Below are 24,415 nucleotides of genomic sequence, written 5' to 3' on the forward strand. Positions count from 1 at the left end.
CATTCAAGGTGGGGGAGCAAAAAGACAGGTGGTAGTTGTAGGGGATTCTATAATTAGGGGAATTGATAGCATCCTTTGTAAGCAGGATCGAGAGTCCCGCATGGGTATGTTGCCTGCCCGGTGCCAGGGTGAGGGACATCTCTGACCGGCTTGAAAGGATTTTGGAGAGGGAGGGGGAGGATCCAATTGTTGTGGTCCACGTCAGGACAAATAACATAGGTAAGACTAGGAAAGAGGACCTGTTTGGGGATTACCAGGAACTAGGAACTAAATTAAAGAACAGGTCCTCAAGGGTTATAATCTCTGGATTACTACACGAGCCACATGCAAATTGGCATAGGGACGTGAGAATAAGGGAAGTAAACACGTGGCTAAAGGAGTGGTGCGGGAAAGAGGGGTACCATTTCGTGGGGCACTGGCATCAGTATTGGAACAAGAAGGATCTGTACCGTTGGGACGGTCTCCACCTGAACCGATCTGGGGCAAATGTTCTAGCGAAAAGGGTAAACAGGGTGGTCAACAGGACTTTAAACTAGAAAGTGGGGTGGCGGGGGGGGAGAGTAAAACTCCAAGAAGTATGACTAATGGGAAACAAAGCAGCAGGTTAGCGTGTAGGGGGGTGGATTCAACTTCACGGAATATTATGAAAAAACTGAAAAGGAAGGAGAGCCCAGGAGAGGCTATTAAAGTCTCCAGAACCCAAAATAGGACAGAGTGTTTGGAAAGGGCTAGGAATCTAACTTCAAGCACATCAGATAAAGGGACGACAATGAGAAGGGGGACGGGAAATACAGGACTGAAGGTGTTGTATCTGAATGCACGCAGTATATGAAATAAGGTAAATGAGCTTGTGGCGCAGATTGAAATTGGCAGGTATGATGTGGTGGGCATCATGGAGACATGGCTGCAGGGGGATCAGGTCTGGGAGCTAAATATCCAAGGATATACATCCTATCGAAAAGATAGGCAGGTTGGCAGAGGGGGTGGGGTTGCTTTGTTAGTAAGAAATGAAACTAAATCGATAGCAAGAAACGACGTAGGGAGAAAAAATGATGTAGAACCTGTGTGGGTAGAGTTGAGGAACCGCAAAGGTAAAAAAACCATAATGGGAGTTATGTACAGGCCTCCGAACAGTAGTCAGGATGTGGGGCACAAGATACACCAGGAGACAGAAAAGGCGTGTAAGAAAGACAAGGTTACAGTGATCCTGGGGGATTTCAATATGCAGGTAGACTGGGAAAATCAGGTTGGTAGTGGATCCCAAGAAAAAGAATTTGTGGAATGTCTACGAGATGGCTTTTTGGAGCAGCTTGTGGTGGAGCCCACCAGGGAACAGGCAATTCTAGATTTAGTGATGTGTAATGAGGCAGATTTGATAAGGGAGCTTAAGGTGAAGGAACCCTTAGGAGGAAGTGACCATAATATGATAGAATTTACCCTGCAATTTGAGAGGAAAAAGCTGGAATCAGATGTAACAGTATTACAGTTGAATAAAGGTAACTACAGAGGCATGAGGGAGGAGCTGGCCAGAATTGACTGGGAGATGAGTCTAGCAGGAAAGACAGTGGAACAGCAATGGCAGGAGTTTCTGGGAGTAACTTGGGAGACCCAACAAAAATTCATCCCTAGGAAGAAGAAGCATACTAAAGGGAGGACGAGGCAACCATGGCTGACAAGGGAAGTCAGGGACAGCATAAAAGCTAAACAGAAATCATACAATGCAGCGAAGAGCAGTGGGAAGCCAGGGGATTGGGAAGCCTACAAAGACAAACAGAGGACAACTAAAAAAGAAATAAGGAGGGAGATGATTAAATATGAGGGTAAACTAGCCCGTAATATAAAAGAAGAATTGCAAGAGTTTTTTTTAGACATATAAAGGGTAAGAGAGAGGCAAAAGTGGACATTGGGCCGCTGGAAAATGACGCTGGAGAAGTAATAATGGGGAACAAAGAAATGGCAGGGGAACTGAAAAGGTACTTTGCATCAGTATTCACGGAGGAAGACATGAGTAACATCCCCAAAATTCAAGAGAGTCGGGGGGGCAGAGGTGAGTATGGTGGCCATTACCAAGGAGAAGGTGCTAGGAAAACTGAGAGGTCTGAAGATGGATAAATCACCTGGACCAGATGGATTACACCCCAGAGTTCTGAAGGAGATAGCTGAAGAGATAGTGGCGGCGTTAGTGATGATCTTTCAGGAATCACTGGAGTCAAGGAGGGTCCCAGAGGACTGGAAAATCGCTAGTGTAACCCTCCTGTTTAAGAAGGGAGTGAGGCAAAAGAAGGGAAATTACAGGCCAATTAGCCTGACCTCGGTCGTTGGTAAGATTTTAGAGTCCATTATTAAGGATGAGATTTCAGAATACTTGGAAGTGCATGGTAAAATAGGGCAAAGTCAGCATGGTTTCATTAGGGGGAGGTCATGCCTGACAAATCTGTTAGAATTCTTTGAGGAGGTAACGAGCAAGTTAGACAAAGGAGAGCCAATGGATGTTATCTACTTGGACTTCCAGAAGGCCTTTGACAAGGTGCCGCACAGGAGGCTGCTCAGTAAGATAAGAGCCCATGGTGTTAGAGGCACGGTACTAGCATGGATAGAAGATTGGCTGTCTGGCAAGAGGCAGAGAGTGGGGATAAGGGGGTCCTTCTCAGGATGGTGGCTGGTGACTAGTGGAGTTCCACAAAGGTCAGTGTTGGGACCACAACTTTTCACTTTATATATTAATGATCTAGATGAAGGAACTGAGGGCATTCTGGCCAAGTTTGCAGATGATACAAAGATAGGTGGAGGGACAGGTAGTATTGAGGAGGCGGGGAGGCTGCAGAAGGATTTAGACAGGTTAGGAGAATGGGCAAAGAAGTGACAGATGGAATACAATGTGGGGAAGTGTGAGGTCATGCACTTTGGTTGGAAGAATAGAGGCATAGACTATTTTCTAAATGGGGAGAGAATTCAGAAATCTGGAGTGCAAAGGGACTTGGGAGTCCTAGTCCAGGATTCTCTTAAGGTTAACTTGCAGGTTGAGTCGGTAGTTAGGAAGGCAAATTCAATGTTGGCATTTATTTCGAGAGGACTAGAATATAAAAGCAGGGATGTGCTGCTGAGGCTTTATAAGACTCTGGTCAGACCACATTTAGAATATTGTGAGTAATTTTGGGCTCCGTATCTCAGGAAGGATGTGCTGGCCCTGGAGAGGGTCCAGAGGAGGTTCACGAGAACGATCCCAGGAATGAAAGGCTTAACATATGAGGAACGTTTGAGGACTCTGGGTCTATACTTGATGGAGTTTAGAAGGGTGAGGGGGGATCTGATTGAAACTTACAGAATACTGAAAGGCCTGGATAGAGTGGACGTGGGGAAAATGTTTCCATTAGTAGGAGAGACTAGGACCCGAGGGCACTGCCTCAGAGTAGAGGGAAGACCTTTTAGAACAGAGATGAGGAGAAACTTCTTTAGCCAGACAGTGGTGAATCTATGGAATTCATTGCCACAGAAGGCTGTGGAGGCCAGGTCATTGAGTGTATTTAAGATTGAGATAGATAGGTTCTTGATTGGTAAGGGGATCAAAGGTTATGGGGAGAAGGCGGGAGAATGGGGTTGAGAAACTTATCAGCCACGATTGAATGACGGAGCAAACCCGATGGGCCGAATGGCCTAATTTCTGCTCCTATGTCTTATGATCTTATGAAATGAAGCTGGGTTTTATTAGTAATATAAACATTGCTTGGCGCCTGCTAGCTGGGTGCCAGAATTCACTCCCCTTCTTGAATGCTCTATTCAACAAAATGCAAATGCACTCTACCTTACTGTTCACATCTCAAAACTACTATACATTAAAGCACCCAGACTAGCTGGCTTTAATCCAATTAAGACACATCCACAGACTAAACCTCTATTTAAAAAAAATAATTTCCAACATCTCTGGATATAAGGTTTTCAGACAGGATAGAGAGGGGGCTAAAAAAGGTGGGGGTGTAGCATTATTGGTTAAAGAATCAATTACAGCTGTGAGGAGGGATGATATACTAAATAAATCATCAAATGAGGCCATATGGGTTGAGCTCAGGAATGAAAAGGGATAGTCACACTACCAGGAGTGAACTATAGACCACAAAATAGTGAGAGGGAGCTAGAATTGCAAATATGTAGGCAAATTTCTGAATGCAAAAACAATAGGGCAATAATAATTGGGGACTTCGACTACCCTAATATCAACTGGGATACGAACAGGCACAGAGGGCACAAAATTCTTGAACTGCATTCAAGAGAACTTTTCTAGCCAGCATGTAACAAACCCAACAAGAGGGGGTACAATTGTAGGTTTAGTCTTAGGAAATGAAGCTGGGTTTTATTAGTAATATAAACATTGGTGCCTGCTAGCTGGGTGCCAGAATTCACTCCCCTTCTTGAATGCTCTATTCAACAAAATGCAAATGCACTGTACCTTACTGTTCACATCTCAAAACTACTATACATTAAAGCACCCAGACTAGCTGGCTTTAATCCAATTAAGACACACCCATAGACTAAACCTCTATTTAAAAAAAATAATTTTGAACAATATAATATACATTAATAGCTTCATTGCATATAATTATGGAAAAGGATAAAGACAGAACAGGAGTAAAAGTTCTAAATTGGGGAAAGATAAATTTTATGAAGCTGATGGGTGATCTGGTTATAGCTACTTGAAGGGAAATCAGTGACAGACCAGTGGGAGGCATTCAAAAGCGAGATTCTATGGGCACAGTGTATACATGTCCCCACAAAGAAAAAGGGCGGTACTGCCAAATCTAGAGTATACAAGGTAAGATAAAGCAGGAAAAGAAAGCTTATGACAGTCACAAGAAACTTAATACTATAGAAAGTCTATAGGAATGTAGAAAGTACAGGGATGAAGTAAAAAAAGGTAATTAGGAAAGCAGAGAGAGGATATGAAAAGAATATTGGCAGATAAAATCAAAGAAAACCCAAATATGTTTTACCAGTACATTAAGAGCAAGATAATAACTAAGGAAAAGGTGGGGCCGATCAGAGGTGTACATGGTAACGTGTGCTCTGATTCTGAAGATGTGGGTAGGGTTCTCAATGAGTACTTTGTCTCTGTCTTCACTAAGGAGAGGGGTGATGCAGGCATTCTAGTTAAATATTAGATACAATAAGCATAATGAGAGAGGGCGTACTGGAGGGATTGACATCCTTGAAGATGGGTCACCAGGGCCAGATGGATTATATCCCCGGTTGTTAAAGGAAGCCAGGGAGGAAATAACAGATACTCTGAGGATCATTTTCCAATCTTCACTAGATACAGGCAAGGTACCAGAGGATTGGAGGTCTGCGAATGTTGTACCATTATTTAAAAGAGTGCAAAGGATAGACCAAATAAATATAGGCCAGTCAATCTGACTTCTGTGGTGGGCAAATTATTAGAATCAATTCTGAGAGACAGGATAAACTGTCAGTTGGAAAGGCCTGGGGTTGATCAAGGACAGTCAGCATGGTTTTGTTAGGGGAAGGTCGTGTCTTACTAATTACTAAATTTTTTGAGGAAGTAACAAGGAGGATTGATGAGTGTTGTGCAGTGGATGTTGTCTACATGGATTTTAGTAAGGCATTTGACAAGGTCCCACATGGCAGAGTGGTCAGAAATGTGGGATCCCATGGGATACAGGGGAAGGTGGTGAGTTGGATTCAAAATGAGCCCAGCGACAGGATACAAAGGGTAATGGTTGATGGATCTTTTTGCGAATGGAAAATGGTTTCCAGTGACATTCCACAGGGCTCAGTGTTGGGTCCCCTGCTGTTTGTTGTGTATGTTAATGATTTGGACTTAAATGTGGGAGGCATGATTGGGAGATTTGCAGATGACACAAAATCTGGCTGCGCAGTTGATAGTGAAGAGGATAGCTGTTATCTCCAGAAAGATATCAATGGTTTGGTTGAATGGGCGGAAAAGTGGCAAATGGAATTCAATCCAGAGAAGTGTGAGGTAATGCATTTGGGGAGGGGAAACAGAGCAAGGGAATACTCAATAAATGGGAGGATATTGAGAGGGGTAGAGGAAATGAGAGACCTTGGATTGCATGTCCACAGGTCCCTGAAGGTGGCAGGACAGGTGGATAAGGTGGTAAAGAAAGCAAATGTAATGCTTTCCTTTATTGGACAAGATATAGAATACAAATGTAGGGATGTAATGATGGAACTGTATAAAACGCTGGTTAGGCCACAGCTGGAATTTTGTGTACATTTCTGGTCACCACATTACACGAAGGGCATATTTGCTGGAGAGAGTACAGAGGAGATTTACAAGAATGCTGCCAGGGCTTGAAAATTGCAGCTATGAGAAAAGATTGGATAGGCTGGGGTTGTTTTCCTTGGAATGGAGGAGGCTGAGGGGTGACCTGATTGAGGTGTACAAAATTATGAGGGGCCTAGATAGAAGAGACAGGGATGCCCTGTTTGCCCTAGCAGAGAGGTCAATTACCAGGGGTCACAGACTTAAAGTGATTGGTGGAAGAATTAGAGGGGACATGAAGAAAAACCTCTTCACTCAGAGGGTAGTGGGTGTTTGGAATTCACTGCCTGGTTTGGTGGTGGAGGCAGAAACCCTCAACTCATTTAAAAGGTACCTGGAACTGCACCTGAAGTGCTGTAACCTGCACGGCTATGGACTAGATGCTGGAGGTTGGGATTAAAATGGGCAGCTAGTTTTTTTATGTTTTCTTTTTCATCCGGCACAGACATGATGGGCTGAATGGCCTCTTTCTGTGCTAAAGCCTTTCTATTCTATGGTTCATGCCACATCTGAATAAAGGTCAGGAAATGCCCCAGAACGATATGAAGCCTCTACAGCAAGTTTACACAAAGGTGTCAATAGCCAAGGAAGGAAGGCAGGTACTGTTGGCGAGTGCAAACACCAGAGATATTCCCTGTGAGTACTTGAAAGGATCCTTTAGCACTGACGTTGAAGGGTCTGGTGATTTTTCCTGCTACTGCTCAAATAATACAGATGACGAACTGTGAGTCTTGTCCCTGATCAGATGATATTGACCAATGATTGCTTCTCCATTGAGTTGGAGTCTCCTCAGGCACTTATTCTCTGTAAAGCCCAGATAGCTCACTGTTTCTCTGGTAAAAATACTGACCAGACTACTGCATCCTATATCCTCTGACTTCCTGGTACTCCTGTCTTGTGCTGAAGAGGTCATATCTGTTTATGTGGCACTGTTTGGTGCGCCCATTCAAAATACTTATCTATCTGTAGTTGTGTGGGTGATGTATCCTATACTGCAAACTCCCTCCGTGGTACCATTGCCAGCGTTTATTGTCTATTATGCATACAATACAAATGGGAATACTTAATTAACGTTTAACACAAAATAATAAAATATGACTTATCCTCAGGCTGTGTATTGCTATTTTAGACAAAGAAGAAATTTTCAGAGAAGGGTTGGAAGAAAATGAGATCCACATTCACGTTCACAATTTATTCATGTCTCAGCTGTAACACTGGATGAATGTGTAGACTTTTGTCTTTCTCGGTCTCTCTCTGTCTCTGGTGTGTCTGAGGCACATTTAAGAATTGCTGCATGTTGACCTCTATTTTAGTGTCTTCCACTTATTGATGTTAAGATGACTGGAAATGCACATACATGCCAATCATATTACTCACATGGTCACAGGCTCTCTGAAGTACTTCATGGCAAATTCTGTCATTATATATTGGCCAAATTCAGGCGAGGAATGAACGCTTGATGGAGGGTTGATCAAGGATTGAGCAGATGTGGAGATGGTTGTCTTTTCTGAAACTTCAGTGGATGCAACACTCTAAATAACAAGCAAAGCACGCATTCCATTATTATGGCAAGAGGCAAATGAAGACATGCTGAGCAAATCAATATGAACAAAACCAGAGCCACAATTTTATAGAAAATAAATCACACTGTCATGCCTCCCTCCCTTAACATTACTGACTCTGCCTGGGATTGTTCCACAAGCACTTGGCAGAATTCGCCCAACTGTCCACTATTCGTGCATATTGAATGTAGGTAGGCTATCCAAGCACAAATAAAAAAGCCAATGGAACCACAGGCGTGGAGGCATCATGCGAGGGGAGATTTGGTAAGTTGATGAGAAAGGACAAAACAATACCCATATCACCACCTTGTGCTAACAATAACCAGAATGTGACAGAAAGGAACAGAGCATACATAATTAGGAGTGCACCAGCAGATAAAATCAGAGTGTAGAAGAACAGTAAAAAGACAGAATTAAAGGCTTTGCATCTAAATGCAAGCAGCATTCATAACAAAATGGATGAATTTATGCCACAAATAGAAATAAATGAGTATGATGTGATAGTCATTACAGAAATATGATTGCAAGGTGACAAAGACTGGGACATACAAACATGTGAAATAGGGGCAGAAGGTAGGCCATTTGGCTCCTTGAGCCTGCTCCACCGTTCAATAAGATCATGGCTGATCTGCTTGTGTTTTGAATTCCACATTCCCAACTACCCCTGATAACCTTTGATTCCTTGCCTAACAAGAATCTATCTACCTCTGCCTTAAAAATATTCAATGACCCCGCCTCCATCTCGTTTGGAGGCAGAGAGTTCCAAAGTCACACAGCCCTCAGAGAAAAAATTTCTCCTCATCTCTGTCCTAAAAGGGTGACACCTAACTTTAAAACAGTGCCCCCTAGTACTGGACTCACCCACAAGAGGAAACAGCCTTTCCACGTCCACCTCGTCAATATCATTCAGGATCTTATATACTTCAGTCAAGTCATCCCTCAGTTTTCTAAACTCCAGTGGAAACAAGCCCAATCTGTCTGACCTTTCCTCATAAGATAACCCACTCATTCCAGGTATCAATCTAGTAAACCTCCTCTGAACTGCCTCCAATGCATTTACATAGTTCCTTAAATAAGGAGACCAAAGCTGCCCACAATATTCAAGATGCAGTCTCACAAATGTCCTGTATAACTGAGGCATAACATCCTTACTTCTATGTTCAATTCCTCTTGCAATGAAGGATAGCGTTCCATTTACCTTCTTAATTACTTGCTGTATCTGCGTACTAACTTTTTGTGACTCATACACCAGAACACCTAGATCACCCTGCATCTCAGAATTCAGCAGCCATTCCCTGTTTAAATAATACCATGCTTTTTTATTGTTTCTGCCAAATTGAGCAACTTCACATTTTCCTACATGGTACTCCATCTGCCAGATTTTTGCCCACTCATATCTATATCTGTCTGCAACCTCCTTATGTCATCTTCACAACATACTTTCCTACCTATCTTTGTGTCATCTGCAAATTTAGCTACCATGCCTTTACTCCCCTCTTCAAAGTAATTGATATAAATTGTAAAAAGTTGAGACCCCAGCACACACCCCTGCAGGACTCCACTTGTCACATCCTGCCAATCAGAAAAAGACTCATTTATGCATACTCTCTGTTTTCTGCCAACCAGCCAATCCTTTATCCATGCTAACATGTCACCCCCTACACCATGAGCTTTTACTTTCCATAATAACCTTTGACGTGGTACCTTATCAAACACCTTCTGGAAATCCAAGTACAGCATGTTTACAGGATCCCCTTTATTCCCAGTGCATGTTATTCCTTCAAAGAACTCCAATAAATTGGTTAAACATGATTTGCCTTTCACAAAACCATGCTGACTCTACTGGGTCACCTTGAATTTCTCCAAGTGCGCAGCTATAACCTTAATGATTGATTCTAATACCTTTCCCACAACAGACGTCAAGCTAGCTGGCCTATAGTTTCCTGCCTCCTTCCATTCTTCAATAGAGGGGTTATATTTGCTACTTTCCAGTCTGATGGAACCTTTCCAGAACCTAGGGAATTTTGTAAAATTAACACCAATGCATCTACTTCCTCATTAGCCAACTCTTTTAAGACCCTACGATGAAGTCCATCAGGACCCGGAGACTTGTCAGCCCGCAGCTCCATCAGTTTGCTCAGTACTGCTTCCCTAGTTATTGTAATTTCACCAAGTTCCCCTCTCCCTTCCACCTCCTGATTTACAGCTATTACTGGAATGTTTTTTGTATCCTTTATAGTGAAGACAGAAGCAAAATATTTGTCATTTCATCCACCATTTCCTTATTATCTACTATTAACTCCCCACTGTCACTCTCTAGAGGACCAACACTCACTTTATTTACTCTTATCCTTTTAAAATATCTGTAGAAACTCTTGCTATCCATTTTTACATTTAGCTAGCTTTCTCTCATGCTCTAATTTCTTCCCCCTGATTAACCTTTTAGCCATTCCCTGCCATTTTTTATATTCTGACCAATCATCTGACCTGCCACTCATCTTCCCTTAAGTTTGATGCTTTCCTTAACTTCTTTAGTTAATCACGGAAGGTGGATCCTCCCCTTAGAATTCTTCTTTATAGTAGGAATATACTTATTCTGAGTATTCTGATATATCCCCTTAAATATTTGCCACTGCTTCTTTATTGATCTATCCCCCTAGCCTTGTATCCCAGTTGACTTCAGCTAGCTCAGCTTTCATGCCCACATAGTTGCCCTTATTTAAGTTTAAAATATTAGTCTTAGACCCACCCTTCTCCCTTTCAAACTGGATGTAGAATTCAATCATATTGTGGTCGCTGGGGGTGCCTTCATTATGAGGTTATTAATTAATCCTGTCACATTACACAATACCAAATCTAACATAACCTGCTCTCTGGTCAGTTGCAGAACGTGCTGCTCTAAAAAACTATCTCAAAAGCATTCTATGAACTCTGCATCCAGGCTACTACTGCCAGTCTGATTTTTCCAGTTTATATGTAGATTAAAATCACCCATGATTATTGCTGTCTCTTTATCACAAGCACCCAATATTTCTTCTTGTATATTTTGTCCTACATTGTGGTCGCTGTTAGGGGGCCTGTAGACCACTCCCACTAGTGACTTCTTTCCTTTACTATTCCTCATCTCCACCGAAACCAATTCCAGATCCTGATCTCCTGAACCAAGGTCATCTCTACTATTGCACCAATGCCATCCTTGATTAACAGTGCTACCCCTCCACCTTTGCCTAGCTTCCTATTATTCTTGAATATCATATACCCCTCAATACTCAGGACCCAATCTTTGTCATCCTGCAGCCACGTCTGTAATGGCTATCAGATCATATTTATTTACTTCAATATGTGCTATCAATTCATTTACTTTGTTATGAATGCTACATGTATTCAGATACAGAGCCATTAGTTTTGTCTTTTTGTTGTCTTTGTAACATCTAATCTTGAGGACCTAAATATTCAAAGGTATTTGATATTTCAGAAGGACAGGAAGAAGGGAGAAGGTCGTGGGATAGCTTTCGATGAGATTTGTATAGTATTAAGAAATGATCTTGGTTCAGAGGAACAAGATGTAGAATATATTGGGTGAGGATAAGAAATAGCAAAGGAAATAAGTTACCTGCGAGAGTAGTTCATAGGCCCCCTAAAATAGCTACACTGTAGGACAGAGTATACAATAAGGAAAAATGGAGGCTTGGGTGTTTTTAATCTTCATTTAGATTGGACAAATAAAATTGGCAACGGTAGCCTGAAAGAAGAGTATATTCAGGACAGTTTCTTAGAGCTATACAATCTAGAGTCAGCCAGTGAGCAGGCTATTCTAGATCTGGTAATGTGCAATGAGACAGGATTCATTAATGAGCTCATGCCTCTAGGCAACAGTGATCATTACATGATAGAATTTTACATTCAGTTTGAGGGTGAGGAATGTGTGTCTAAGACTGGTGTCTTAAGCTTCAATAAAGGCAATTACAAGGGAATGAAGGCAGAGTTGGCTGAAGTGGTCTGGGGAAATAGGTTAAAATGTAGGGCAATAGAGGAACAGTGGCAGACATTTAAAGAGATATTTCATAACTGCCAACAAAAATATATTTCATTGAGAAAGAAAGGTACGGAGTCTGCCCAGTGCTGGTGAGGGGTTACTAGTACAGGGAATGCCCAGTGCCGGTGAGGGGTTACTGGTACAGGGAATGCCCAATGCCGGTGAGGGGTTACTGGTACAGGGAATGCCCAGTGCCGGTGAGGAAGAAACAAGGAAATGGCAGGAGTGTTCAACAGATATTTTGTTGTTTTCATAGTTTTCGCACTCTTCACAGTAAAAAACACAAAATGCATTCTAAGATTAGTTGAAAATCAAAAGGCAAAAGTGGACTTAAAATAATCACAATCACTAGGGAAAAGGCACTGGGAAGACTAATGGCATTAAAGACTGAGAAGTCCCCTGGACCTGATGGCCCACATCCTAGGATCTTAAAAGAAGTGGCTGTAGAGATAGTGAATGCATTCATTGTGATCTTTCAACATTCCCTAGATTCTGGGTAGGTCCCAGTGGATTGGGAAACACAAATATAACACATCTATCACAGTATCTTTACATGCAGAAGGAGGCTATTCAGCCCATCGAGTCTGCAGTGGCTCTCTGAAAGAGCATCCCACCTATTCCAGTTAAGAGCATTCTATTTAAGAAAGGAGGGAGTCAGAAAGCAGGAAGCTATAGCCAAAATTTTCCATTTGACGGGCGGAGCAGGAGCGGACGCGGGTGGGCACGGACCCGATCGGCGCCCGCAATTGGGGCCGCACCGTCATTTTGCGCGGGCGGGCCAATTAAGGCCCGCCCGGTGCATTTCCAACTCCCATGGAGAGCGGGAGTGTGCAGGTTGCAGCGGGCGTGTACAGACTGCCGGGTCCAATGGCGACCCAGCAGTCTGTTTAAAAGAAGGCCTGGCAGCCTCCTGTAGGCTGTTCGCTATGGCCACCTGGAGATCCAACCGCAGGGGCCCCGGAGGGAAGGGCAGAGGAGCAGGCCAGGCTGCAGGGTAGGCCAGCGGGGGGCCAATGTGCCCCTCGCTTTTCTGATGATTGCCTTGCTGCCCTCCTCGAGGAGGTGGCAGCACAGCTGGGGGAGGGGGGGGGGAAGGTGCTGATTCCCTAGGATGGGAGGAGGAGGCCCCCCCACATGACGAAGCGTGCCTGGGAGGAGGTGGCAGAGGTGGTGAGCTCCCGCGGTGTGGTGCGGTGCACCTGGATCCAGTGCCGCAAGCGCTTCAACGATTTGTTGTGCTCTGGAAGGGTGAGTACCGTGTTGGTGTTGGGCATTTAACCCAGAAGGTAGCCTTAGCCTTTGAGGGCGCCCCCCCTACCAAAGTCTTACTGTCGTCACTGCATTGAATCATGTTGGGCATTTGTCGCACGCTGGGTGGGCAAGCAGATAGTGACCATGCTTACATCAGCCTCAGTGATTCATGAGGAGATGGGTTCTCCCTGCGCCATGTGTTGCTCTTAGTCGCACATGACTAGTCTAGGGGCAACCTGCAGGAGACACAGCTAGGCGCATACTCAGAACTCCAGCACATGTCCTATTCACGATGATGAGATTGTGGAAAGGGGGCCTCAAGATCGACGATGGAAGGGCAGTGGATGTTATATACATGGATTTCAGTAAGGCCTTTGACAAGGTCCCTCATGGCAGACTGGTACAGAAGGTAAAGTTGCATGGGATCAGAGGTGAGCTGGCAAGATGGATACAGAATTGGCTTGGTCATAGAAGACAGAGGGTAGCAGTGGAAGGGTGCTTTTCTGAATGGAGAGCTGTGACTAGTGGTGTTCCGCAGGGATCAGTGCTGGGACCTTTGCTGTTTGGAGTATACGTAAATGATTTGGAGGAAAATGTAACTGGGCTAATTGGTAAGTTTGCAGATGACACTAAGGTTGGAGGAGTTGCAGATAGTGAAGAGGATTGTCAAAGGATACAACGGGATATAGATCGGTTGGAGACGGGCGTAGAAATGGCAGATGGAGTTTAATCCGGACAAATATGAGGTAATGCATTTTGGAGAGTCTAATTCAGGTAGGAATTATACAGTAAATGGCAGAACCCTTAAGTGCATCGACGGGCAGAGGGATCTGGGTGTACAGGTCCACAGGTCACTGAAAGTGGCAACGCAGGTGGATAAGGTAGTCAGGAAGGCATATGGCATGCTTGCCTTCATCGGCAGGGGTATTGAGTATTAAAGCTGGCAAGTCATGCTGCAGCTGTATAGAACCTTGGTTAGGCCACACTTGGAATATTACGTGCAATTCTGGTCACCACATTACCAGAAGGATGTGGAGGCATTGGAGAGGGTGCAGAGGAGGTTTTCCAGGATGCTGCCTGGTCTGGAGGTTATTAGCTATGTGGAGAGGTTGGAGAAACTCGGATTGTTCTCACCAGAATGACAGAGATTGAGGGGCAACTTGATAGAAGTTTACAAAATTATGAGTGGCATGGACAGAGTAGATAGTCAGAAGCTTTTTGCCAGGGTGGAAGAGTCAATTACTAGGGGACATAGATTTAAGGTGAGAGGAGAAAACTTTAGAGGAGATGTGCGGAGCAAGTTTTTATGCAGAGGGTGGTGAGTGTCTGGAATTTGCTGCCAGAGGAGGTGGTGGAAGCAAGTACGATAGTGGTGTTTAAGAAGCAGCTTGACAAATACATGAATAGGATGGGAATAGAGGGATACGGACCCCGAAAGTGCAAAATGTTTTAGTTTGACAGGCAATATGATCGGCTCAGGCTTGGAGGGCCGAAGGGCCTGTTCCTGCTGCACTTTTCTTTGTTCTTTGTCTTGTGGCCAAGAGCCATCTACTGCCCTTGACGCTGCACCTAGTTGCACCTCCTTGCCATGGGAGCTAAGACCGTGTGTTTCTTAAAGTGATGGATGCAGAATGTGTCCAAGGTGGTCGTTGGTGGGGGGTTGGGAGCAATCGTACTATGTTTTTGTGACTGATCAGTGGTAGCATGGAGAGGAGGCACTGGAGGCCTGATATGGGCCACTGTGGTTGGGGTGCAGTGTGCGTGTGCAGAGTACATGTGTGATTAGCCGCAATGAATGGTCTTCTCTGTTTTTCAGGAGAAAAGTGCTCACAATGCCTGTGAGCATTTGCGGAGTGGAGGCTGATGATTTTGAGCCATTTCGAGCAGGAGGCCCTGGAGCTTGAAAGGCACCATGCGCCCAGGTCCACAGGTGTCGGTGTGGCTGGGGTGGAAAGGCCAGGTATTTGAGGTCCACAGTGACATCTGCGCTGTCTTCCCACATCCAAAGCACTGATGATTATCTGAATCGTTATTGTAGCAACATTGCTCATTCACAGACTGATAGAGTCAGAGGTGTGGGTCATAGACAAAGGTCCCTCGGCCCTTCAAAGATGCGCATGTCAAGCACCTTCCAGAGTCACCTTATCCCATTTCCGACCACTATCTCCATGGCCTTGTACGCCATGGCATCGCAACTGCACATCCAAATACTTATTACATGTTAGGAGGGTTTCTGTGTCCACCACTCTTTTAGGCAGTGTGTCCCACATTACTGTGTGCAAAAGTTCCTCATCGCCTCACCTGTCAACCTCATGCCCCTTACCTTAAATCAATGCTCCAGGTTACTCATCCCTCCGCCAAGGGGAAAAGCTCCTTTCTGTCGACCCTTTCTCTGCCCCTCATAATGTTATAAATCTCAATAATGTCACTACTCAATCTCCTCTGCTCCAGGGAAAATATCTCCAGTCTATGCTATGTGTCCTCATAACTCCAACTCTCCAGCCCAGCATGCATCCTGGTCAGTGACCTCTGCACTCTCTCCACTCCAATCACATCCCTCCCGTGAAGCACATATCACAACTGCACACAGAACTATAGCTGTGGCTTCGGCAGCATTTACTGCACTTGCAACATGACCTCCCTGTTCCTATTCTTCAGCTAATAAAGGCAAGTATGGCATTTACCTTCTTAAACGCCTTATGTACCTGTCCCGCTACCTTAACGGGCCTGTCGACATGCCCAGCAAGGTCCCTCTGATCCTCCTTACTTTCCACAGTCCTACCATTCCTCGTGTATTCCCGTACCTTGTTTCTCCTGCCCAAGTGCATCACCTCACACTTATCCACATAACATTCCATTTGGCATTCCTTAGGCCATCTGACCAGCCCGTCTGTATCCACCTGTCATGTTTGGGGCTCCTCCTGACTATTTGCCACCCCACCAATATTCATCTCCATAGGTTCTGGAAGGTTGAGTGCATAATGAGCCTAGGGGAAAGGGATGAAGTGTGTCAATGTGCGGATCCACTGTCCTTGTTGTTATTTTCAGCATCATCAGAGCCTATCGACCAGGATCGATTGCAGATGCCCCCTCTCACACCTGAGGGCCCTCAACTGTCACCTGCGTCACACCATTTCAGCAAGGCAGGCACCAGCGCTGATACTAGCACATCGGTGGGAATTGCAACATTGGCTAGTGTCCCGGGGCACAGTGGAGAGGGCACTTCACAATCGCTGGAGGAGCTGGCAGAGACAGAGAGAGTCGATGGCGCCAGCAGCCAGAGGACTGCAGAGGACCAGGCACATATTGAGTCGGGGCGTGATGATGTACCTCTGGAGTTGTCCACGACGTAGCAGCTGCAGGGAATGCATCTGGGAGTGTTGCATGAGACTATGCTTCGCTTGGTGTTCGTGGTGGAGGAGTCCACGTGGAGCATGAGTGATGCAATGAGCCTCATGTCAGAGTGTCATGCTTCCTCCATGGAGAGAGTGGCGACTCTCATGGAGAAGGGCTTCCAGGAGAACAAGCAGCCTCTCCTGGGGTTACGCTCGGACCTGCAAGCCTTCACAGCACCAGTGGCCACAGCTGGTCATTGCCAATGTGGGAGATGCTGTGGGCTTCAAGTTTCCCAGCTCGTTGCCCATCCATCGATGGTGAGCAGGGAGGTCCAGGACAACCTCATGTCGGCGGAGCAGCTGCCTGTCGTATCTGTGGGCTCCTCTCACGGTGCTCCGGATGAGGGCAACAGCTGCTTTGCCCCTCTCCCAGTGACCGCTTCATCAGGTGAGGCTGCAATGACTGGGGAAATGCCAGCTGTGGACCTGGCAGATCCCTCCCAGGCGGGGCCAGCACAGGCTCCACGGGCCAGAGGATGGCCGCTAAGGTCATTGAGGCCAACAGGACAACAGAGTCAGCAGGCTGTCTCAGAAGTGATGGGGCAGCACCAAGACATAGCACCCGTAAATGTAAGCATAAGGCACCTTAGGCACACCACGGGTTTCTCACTGGTGCTTTTCTGTTGGCGCTAGATTAGGGAATTATTATTATTTCTTGATGTTTGAAAAACGTTTTGCTTTCATTTTGTTTGACCATATGATGGAGAAAATTAAATCCAGATGTGTTACCATGGCTGAGGGTGGCTCCTTTTTGCTGCATTTGTATGTTTTACATACATGTCATGAGTGTTTGAGTGGACATTGAGGTTTATGTCCAAAGCCCTTAGTTGCAGCTGATAAAGTGGCAGATGTAGCACTTAAGTGCTGAGTATGGAAGCGCCAGGCAAGGCTGGTCCTCCTGATCCATTTGTGTGGAGCTAGCTGAAGGTTCGTTGGATTAAAGTCTCCCGGGTGTCCCTGCCTCCTTGGTGTAGTATTGGGTCAGTGTTTAGCCCCTCATATTTCCCCTGTGCTTCCTCATCCTCAGGATGTGTGCAGCCGCATCCACTGCGTCAACGTTTTCATCGTCCACTGCGTCCCCTCTTTCCAGCGCAAGAGTGTGGAGAACGCAGTATGGTACCACTATCACTGAGACACGATCTGGGGGGTACTGCGCGGTCCAGGCATCGGAAGCGCGCTTGAGAGGACCGATGGCTCTCTCCACCAAAGCCCTTGTGGAGGCGTGATCCTGTTGTAGTGCTGCTCAGCTTCTGTTCTTGGGTGTAGGAGAGGTGTCATGAGCCACCTTCTGACGGGATAGCCTTTGTCACCCAGCAGCCAACAAGCCGGGCTGGAGCACTGAAGAGCCCCGGCACCTGAGAGTGTCTGAGGGTGTGGGCGTTGTGGGAGCTGCCTGGGTACCTTGCACACACTTGTAGAATCAGCGTCCTGTGGTCACACACTATCTGCACGTTCATGGAGTGGAATCCCTTCCTGTTGATGAAGGCACCGGGCTCACCTGCTGGCGCCTTGATGGCCACATGTGTACAGTCTATTGTACCCTGGACGCGGGGGAAGCCAGCAATGGCTGCGAAGCCTCTGGCTTGCTGTGCCTGACTTGCCTGGTCCCAGCGGAAGTGGATGAAGGTCAATGCACACCTGAACAAAGCGTCTGTGACCTGCTTGACACAAGTGTGGACAACTGATTGGGAGACACAGCAAAGATCACCCACCGAGCCCTGGAAGGAGCCAGAGGCATAGAAGTTGAGGGCAACTGTGACCTTCAGAGCCGCTGGCATGGGGTGTCCACCCACACAGTTAGGAGAGATCTCAGGGCCAATCATCTGACAGATGTAGTTGACTGTCTCCCTTGACAGTCGGAGCCTCCTTTGGCACTGCACCTCAGTCATATTAAGGTAGCTGCCTCTCTGTCTGTATACCCTGGCAGCAGGATAGTGGCTTCTTCTGCGGCCCCTTCCACCTTGGACCATCTCTTGGCCAGAGCCCCTTGTGCCTGTACTCCCAAAGGCGGCTCCCCTGGAGGCTGCTTGTACATCCCTGGCCTCCTCCTTATTCTATCCCTCCCTTCCTCCTCAGAGGAGCTGCCTTCAGTGGACATGTCAGAACCCATACCCAGGCTAAAGGGAGGCCTCCAGAAAGCTGCAGACCTGATAAAGATTCCTGACTGAAGAGTGCTGACTTGAGGGTTCAAAGTACACAAAAGCTGCTGGAATTCATTCTGACCTCCTAAAGATCATACAGGCAAATTTAAAAAACTTTCTGCAATAAATACTCACAGACCAGATTGACAACCCCGCTGAGCCCTCTTATCCCACCTGTGAATGAGTTTTATTAAAAAGTTGCTTACCCGCCTGCCCATTGCGCCCATGTGCTGAGCCGAAGATCGCACGGGCGCCTGAAAATCAGCGTCGATTGCTGATTTAAGGGCCTTAACTAGCCCGTTAATTAATTGTGGGTGCGCGTCGAACTTCATCACGCGCCCCCCGCATGTCAAGCAGAAAATTTTGCCCTATAGGTCAGTTAGCCTAATGTCTGTCATGGAGAAAATGCTTGAATCTATTAAGGACGTAATAGCAGGGCATTTAGAAAGCCATAATACAATTGTGCAGAGTCCACATGGTTTTGTGAAAGGGAAATTGTGTTTGACCAATTTATTAGAGTTCTTTGAGGAAGTAACAAGCAGGGATAGATAATGGGGAACCAGTAGATGGTTGTACCATTGGTAGTATTTGGATTTCCAAAAGATATTCAGTGAGGTGCCATATAAAGTGTTACTACACAACATAAGAGCTCATGGTGTAGGGAGTAACTTATTAGAATGGATACAGGATTAGTTAGCTAACAGGAAGCAGAGAATCGGGATAAATGGGTCATTTTCGGGTTGGCAAACTGTAACTAGTGGAGTGCCACAGGGATCAGTGCTGAAGCCTCATCTATAATCTATATTCATGACTTGGATGAAGAGACTAAGGGTATGGTAGTTAAATTTGCTAGTGACACAAAGATAGGTAGGATAGCAAGTTGCGAAGAGGACACGAAGAGTCTACAAAGGGATATGAATAGGTTAAGTAAATAGCTAAAATTTGGCAGAGTATAATGTGGGAAAATGTGAACTTGTCCACTTTGGAGGAACGTTTAGAAAAGCAGAATATTATTTCAATGGAGAGAAACTGCAGAAATCTGTATAGAGGAATGTGGGTGTCCTTGTACACGAATCACAAAAAGCTCACATGAAGGTACAGCAAGTAGTTAAGAAGGCAAATGGAATGTTGGCCTTTATTGAAAGGAGAATGGAGTATAAAAATGGGGAGTCTTACTAGAGCTGTAGAGCATTAGTGAGACCGCATCTGGAGTACGGTGTACAATTTTGGTCTGTTTGCTTAGGGAGGGACATAATTGTATTGGAAGCAGTTCAGAGAATGTTCATTTGGCTGATTCCTGGGATGAAGGGGTTGTCTTATGAGGAAAGGTTGAGCAGCTTAGGCCTGTACACATTGGAGTTTAAAAGAATAAGAGGGGATCTTATTGAAACATATAAGGTTCTGAGGGGACTTGACAGGGTGGATGCTGGGAGGATGCAATGGGTCATTGAATACATTCAAGGCTGAGTTAGACAGATTTTTGATTGACAAGGGAGACAAGGGTTTTAGTAGGGGTTGGGTGCAGATCGGAAAGTGGAGTTAAGACCACAATCAGATCAGACATGATCTTATTGAATACTGGAGCAAGCTCAAGAGGTCGAATGGCCTACTCCTTTTCCTATTTCTTATGACCTTACGAACCTGCTTAATTTCCCCATCTTTAATATTGTGTTACTGAGTTCAATGGTGTCACACCATCCATTGCATTAGCTGAAATCAGGTAACTCAGTCCAGACCAGGTATTCAACCCTTCATGTCCATATGTTGTGCTGCTCTGGATACTGCATTCTCTTACCGTTCTCGTGGATGATCTATTAGAACTGGGCGTGCTTTTTTGCCACTCTTTGTTCTTCCCCACGTTACTGCTATAGTAATCGGGAGCTGCCGTTGGCTGAGCATGGTCTCCAGGAAATATGCCAGATCGACCACCGATCGATCCAAACTGCCAACCTATGGAAGGAATAGATCAAGATGAACAACACTGGTAGGGCCATACCTCTCAGCTTACTCTCTGTCACACTTTACATCTTTATTTCTCTTCTACATTTCCTCATGTTTCAGGCAATTGTTCATATTTCTATCCTGCTAAAGATTTTACCCAAGTTCTGGTGTTAAGGAGAATTTGTATAATCTGTGATGGAGAAGATTCTAGAGGGTTTTTCTTTTGTTTAAACATTTGCATCAATATGGGAGAAGCTATTGGCAGCATAGACACAGAAAAAAGCTCCAACACTCTGAAGGCAGCGAAGTGTAAACCTCCCTGTTCTGTATAAGATTTCTAAATCGGCTATAGAATGGGTTGTATATGGAGCAAAACTCTATTATGCCTCCTCAAACGCTCCCAGATGAGATAAAAAAATGATTTAAAATCAGGGTAAAGCTTCCTTTATATTGTACCAGGTCACGTACAACATGGGTTAAATACATAAAAGTTACAAGACCAAATCAGGCCGTTCGGCCCAGCAAACCTGTGCCAGCGTATACCACCCAGATAAGAAAATCATTCTAATCACATCTACATCCCCCTGTTTCCATATTCCTTTCTTTCCCTTTTCCATCGGCCACCTATCCAATCTAATCGTCAATCTTGACATTGTTTCTGACTCAATCACTGACCCTGGAAGTGAATGCCTCAGCCTCACGACTTTCTCTGAAAAAGTTTCTCCTGCCCCTTGTTCTAGTCTCTTAAATTTCATCTTGTTTCCATGGCCTCTCTTTCTAGACACCTCAACTACTGGAATCAAAAAGTCAGTTTGTTTATACCACTCAGCAATTTAGAACTTTAAAACTTCTATTATATTACCCTGTAATCTACAGTGTTCTAATGAGAAAAGGTCTCATTTATCGAGTCTTTCTACTTTCTCATCTTCGGCAGAATCCCAATGAATCGGTGTTGTAACCTCTCCAAATTCTCAATACCCTTCTATTGTGTGCCCAACACTGACAGCAATAATCCTCCTGAGGTCTTATCAGGGGTTTATTTAAATTTGTCATTAACAAGCCCCCCCCCACCCCTCCTCCATGACACTTGCCCTCTGTTGTTGCTTGTGTGGGATGTCGAAAGCTCGAATGGATTTCTGCAATTTTCTGTTGGTCACCCGAATAAAAGCAGGAAATTAACAGAATCAATTTTTTGGGCTATTCTCATTAAAATAATGGAACCAATTGCACTGCCCAGTCAGGTTGGATGTCTGACCATGCCCTTTGGGTGCCTGACCAATCAGATTAGGTATTAAGTCTATTTTGTTGCATCTGCTGTTGAATGAGGCCCTAATGCTGAATGATTGCAGTGTTTGTAATTTCCCCTTGTAACTAACCTGGTTCAAGCCCATCCATAGGCAACAGTTTGATGATGTCTCCTTTATGAAAGTTCAGCAAGCATTTGTCATCTGTGATGTAGCTCTTAATAGCCATGACATGTTTGGAGTCCTATAAGAAAATATAAATCAATCCTATAAAATAACAAGACTTCAACTAAGTGAACACATGAATCAAACATCCCAGTGCCTTGCCTGTTAAAGTAGCTGTGCAGCTGAGGTATGCAATCCAGACGAGCTGAATTCTGGCCAGGTCTCTAGTGAAATCACTGATCTCTACTGGAACAATGAATAGGACAGTACAATTGACCACAGCATCTTAAATGTCATCCTTGTACCAGTCACTACACCGGCACTTTTCATCCCCTGTACCAGTAACTCCACACTGGCAACTGGGCAGTCCCTGTACCAGTAACTCCACAGCATTTTGAAAGGAAGGCTAAGGAGACCACAAGCTTCTTATTAAATAAGAGTCTAAACAGGGTCGAGGAGAAGAAAATCTAACGTGAATCTAAAGAGAATCTAAGGGTTGCAAATGCACAAATCGCTAAAAGTAACAACTCATATCAATAAGGCCATAAAAAAGCAAACAAAGTACTGGAGCCATTTCTAGAGGTACAGAATTGAAAAGCAGAGAAGCCAGTAAGACTTAAAATTTGATAGATCCCACCAGGAATACTAGTCTCCATATTATAAAAGGATATAGAGGCACTGAAATAGATGAAACAAGATTTACTAGAATAATATCAGAACTAAGCTTATACCAATCAGAAAGGAATGAAAAGAGAAATCTGAGGGGTAACCCAATAAGAAGCATTTGATAGGATAGACGGGTGGAAGGTGTTTCCATTTGTGCAGGAGTCCAAAACTCAGGGTCATAAATGTAGGATACTCACTAATAAACCCAATAGGCGATTCTGGAGGGACCACTTCAACCAGAGATCAGTTAGAATGTAGAACTCTCTACACATGGGGCAGGATTTTCCCTTTGTCGGGTGGGCCCAGGAGCAGCCGTGAAACGGACCATTGCCCGCGATTGTGCTCTAACCGTGATTTCATGCTGGCTCGCCACACTTGACTCACGCGCGCACCCGCTGACCGAAATATCACGTGAGTGCGTGATGACGTCAGGATGCTTGCCCGATGTCATCGCGCACTATTTTAGTCCAGATTGGGTTGGGCGCATGCCTGCCCTAGGGACGTAAAATTCTGCCCATGAAGTAGTTGAGGCAAGTAGCATTGATATATTTAAGTGAAAGTTAGAAAAATACACGAGGGACAATGTAATAGAAGGTTAAGCTGATAGGATTAGATGAAGAGGGGTGGGAGGAAGCCCATGTGGAGTATTAACATTGGTATGAAATTGTTGGGAAAAGAGTCTGTTTCTGTGCTGTACATTCTGTGAGATTTTTTATATCAGGAACTACACCCAATATTGGAGCAGAACCTGTACTGGTAACTACAACCAAAACTGGGGAAGCACCTGTACCAGTAACTAGACCCAATATTGGGATAGTACCAGTCCCATGAGAAATATCAGCACTAAAGTTGTGCCTATATGAGCACGGACCCTGTTCCTATGTCAGTAATACTGTAGGGTGATCAGTGTGGATCTTTCCAAAAAATCACAATGGGCTGCCAGTCTAAGTTGTTGCCTTCTAGCAGCCTGCCTTAGTTTAATGCCTGCTTCATTTTCCTTCACTGTGACATTTTTTAAGATCTAATGCTGTACCTTCTGCAACTCCTCCAGGAATAAAGTGATGAGTGCCTTTGCCTGCTTGGCTTTTTCCGAATACAGGACCAGCTGCTCAGTCTTCAGAGCAAGCTCCAGTATGGTTTCTTCCTGTAATGTCACACTCAGTATTTCCACGTAACTGCAACAGAGAGAGAGAGAGAGAGAGAGAGAGGTGTCCGTTATCTGCACAGGTATATTACCCAGCCTCAACTGGATCACTTCTGCAGGCAACATTCTCTAAGGTTCCAACACGGAATGGACATGATAGGCAGGATGGCCTCCTGTGTTGTTAAATCTTGACTATTCTATGAACAAGTAAAGGAGGAGATAGTAGAAAGGATTGAATAAAAAGGAGGCACTTAAAGTGAAAAGTCACCAGTCTGGATTGAATGCACCCTAGGCAGCTGATGGAATTAAGGGTGGAAATTGCACAATCTTCCAATCCTCTTTAGATATGGGGCTGGTGCCTGAATATTATGATTGTTACACCCCTGTTCAAAGAAAGTGAGATAAACCCAGCAATTACAGGCTGGTCAGCCTAACATCAGTGGTGGGAACTATTGAAAGACAACAATCTGGGGAAAAATTAATTGGCACTTGGAAAAAATGGATTGATAAATGGAAGGCAGCATTGACTTGTTAAAGGTGAATCATGTTTGACTAACCTGATTGAGTTCTGTGAT

At 44.8% G+C, this 24,415-nt stretch overlaps 1 protein-coding gene across 1 annotated transcript in view; it reads right to left on the minus strand.

Annotated features, from left to right (window-relative positions):
- The window catches only part of myo15b (myosin XVB), a 461,255-nt gene that overhangs the window by 25,240 nt on the left and 411,600 nt on the right, over nucleotides 1–24,415 (minus strand). Inside the window, exons 50-53 of the mRNA XM_078529125.1 lie at nucleotides 23,730–23,871; nucleotides 21,998–22,109; nucleotides 20,476–20,630; nucleotides 7,673–7,827 (exon numbers count right to left, since the gene is read on the minus strand). Coding sequence (XP_078385251.1) covers nucleotides 7,673–7,827; nucleotides 20,476–20,630; nucleotides 21,998–22,109; nucleotides 23,730–23,871 — 564 coding nt within the window. The remainder of the gene's footprint in view (nucleotides 1–7,672; nucleotides 7,828–20,475; nucleotides 20,631–21,997; nucleotides 22,110–23,729; nucleotides 23,872–24,415) is intronic.

This window comes from Cetorhinus maximus, chromosome 24 (genome assembly GCF_964194155.1).
Source record: "Cetorhinus maximus chromosome 24, sCetMax3.hap1.1, whole genome shotgun sequence".
In the NCBI taxonomy this organism is placed as follows: domain Eukaryota; kingdom Metazoa; phylum Chordata; class Chondrichthyes; order Lamniformes; family Cetorhinidae; genus Cetorhinus; species Cetorhinus maximus.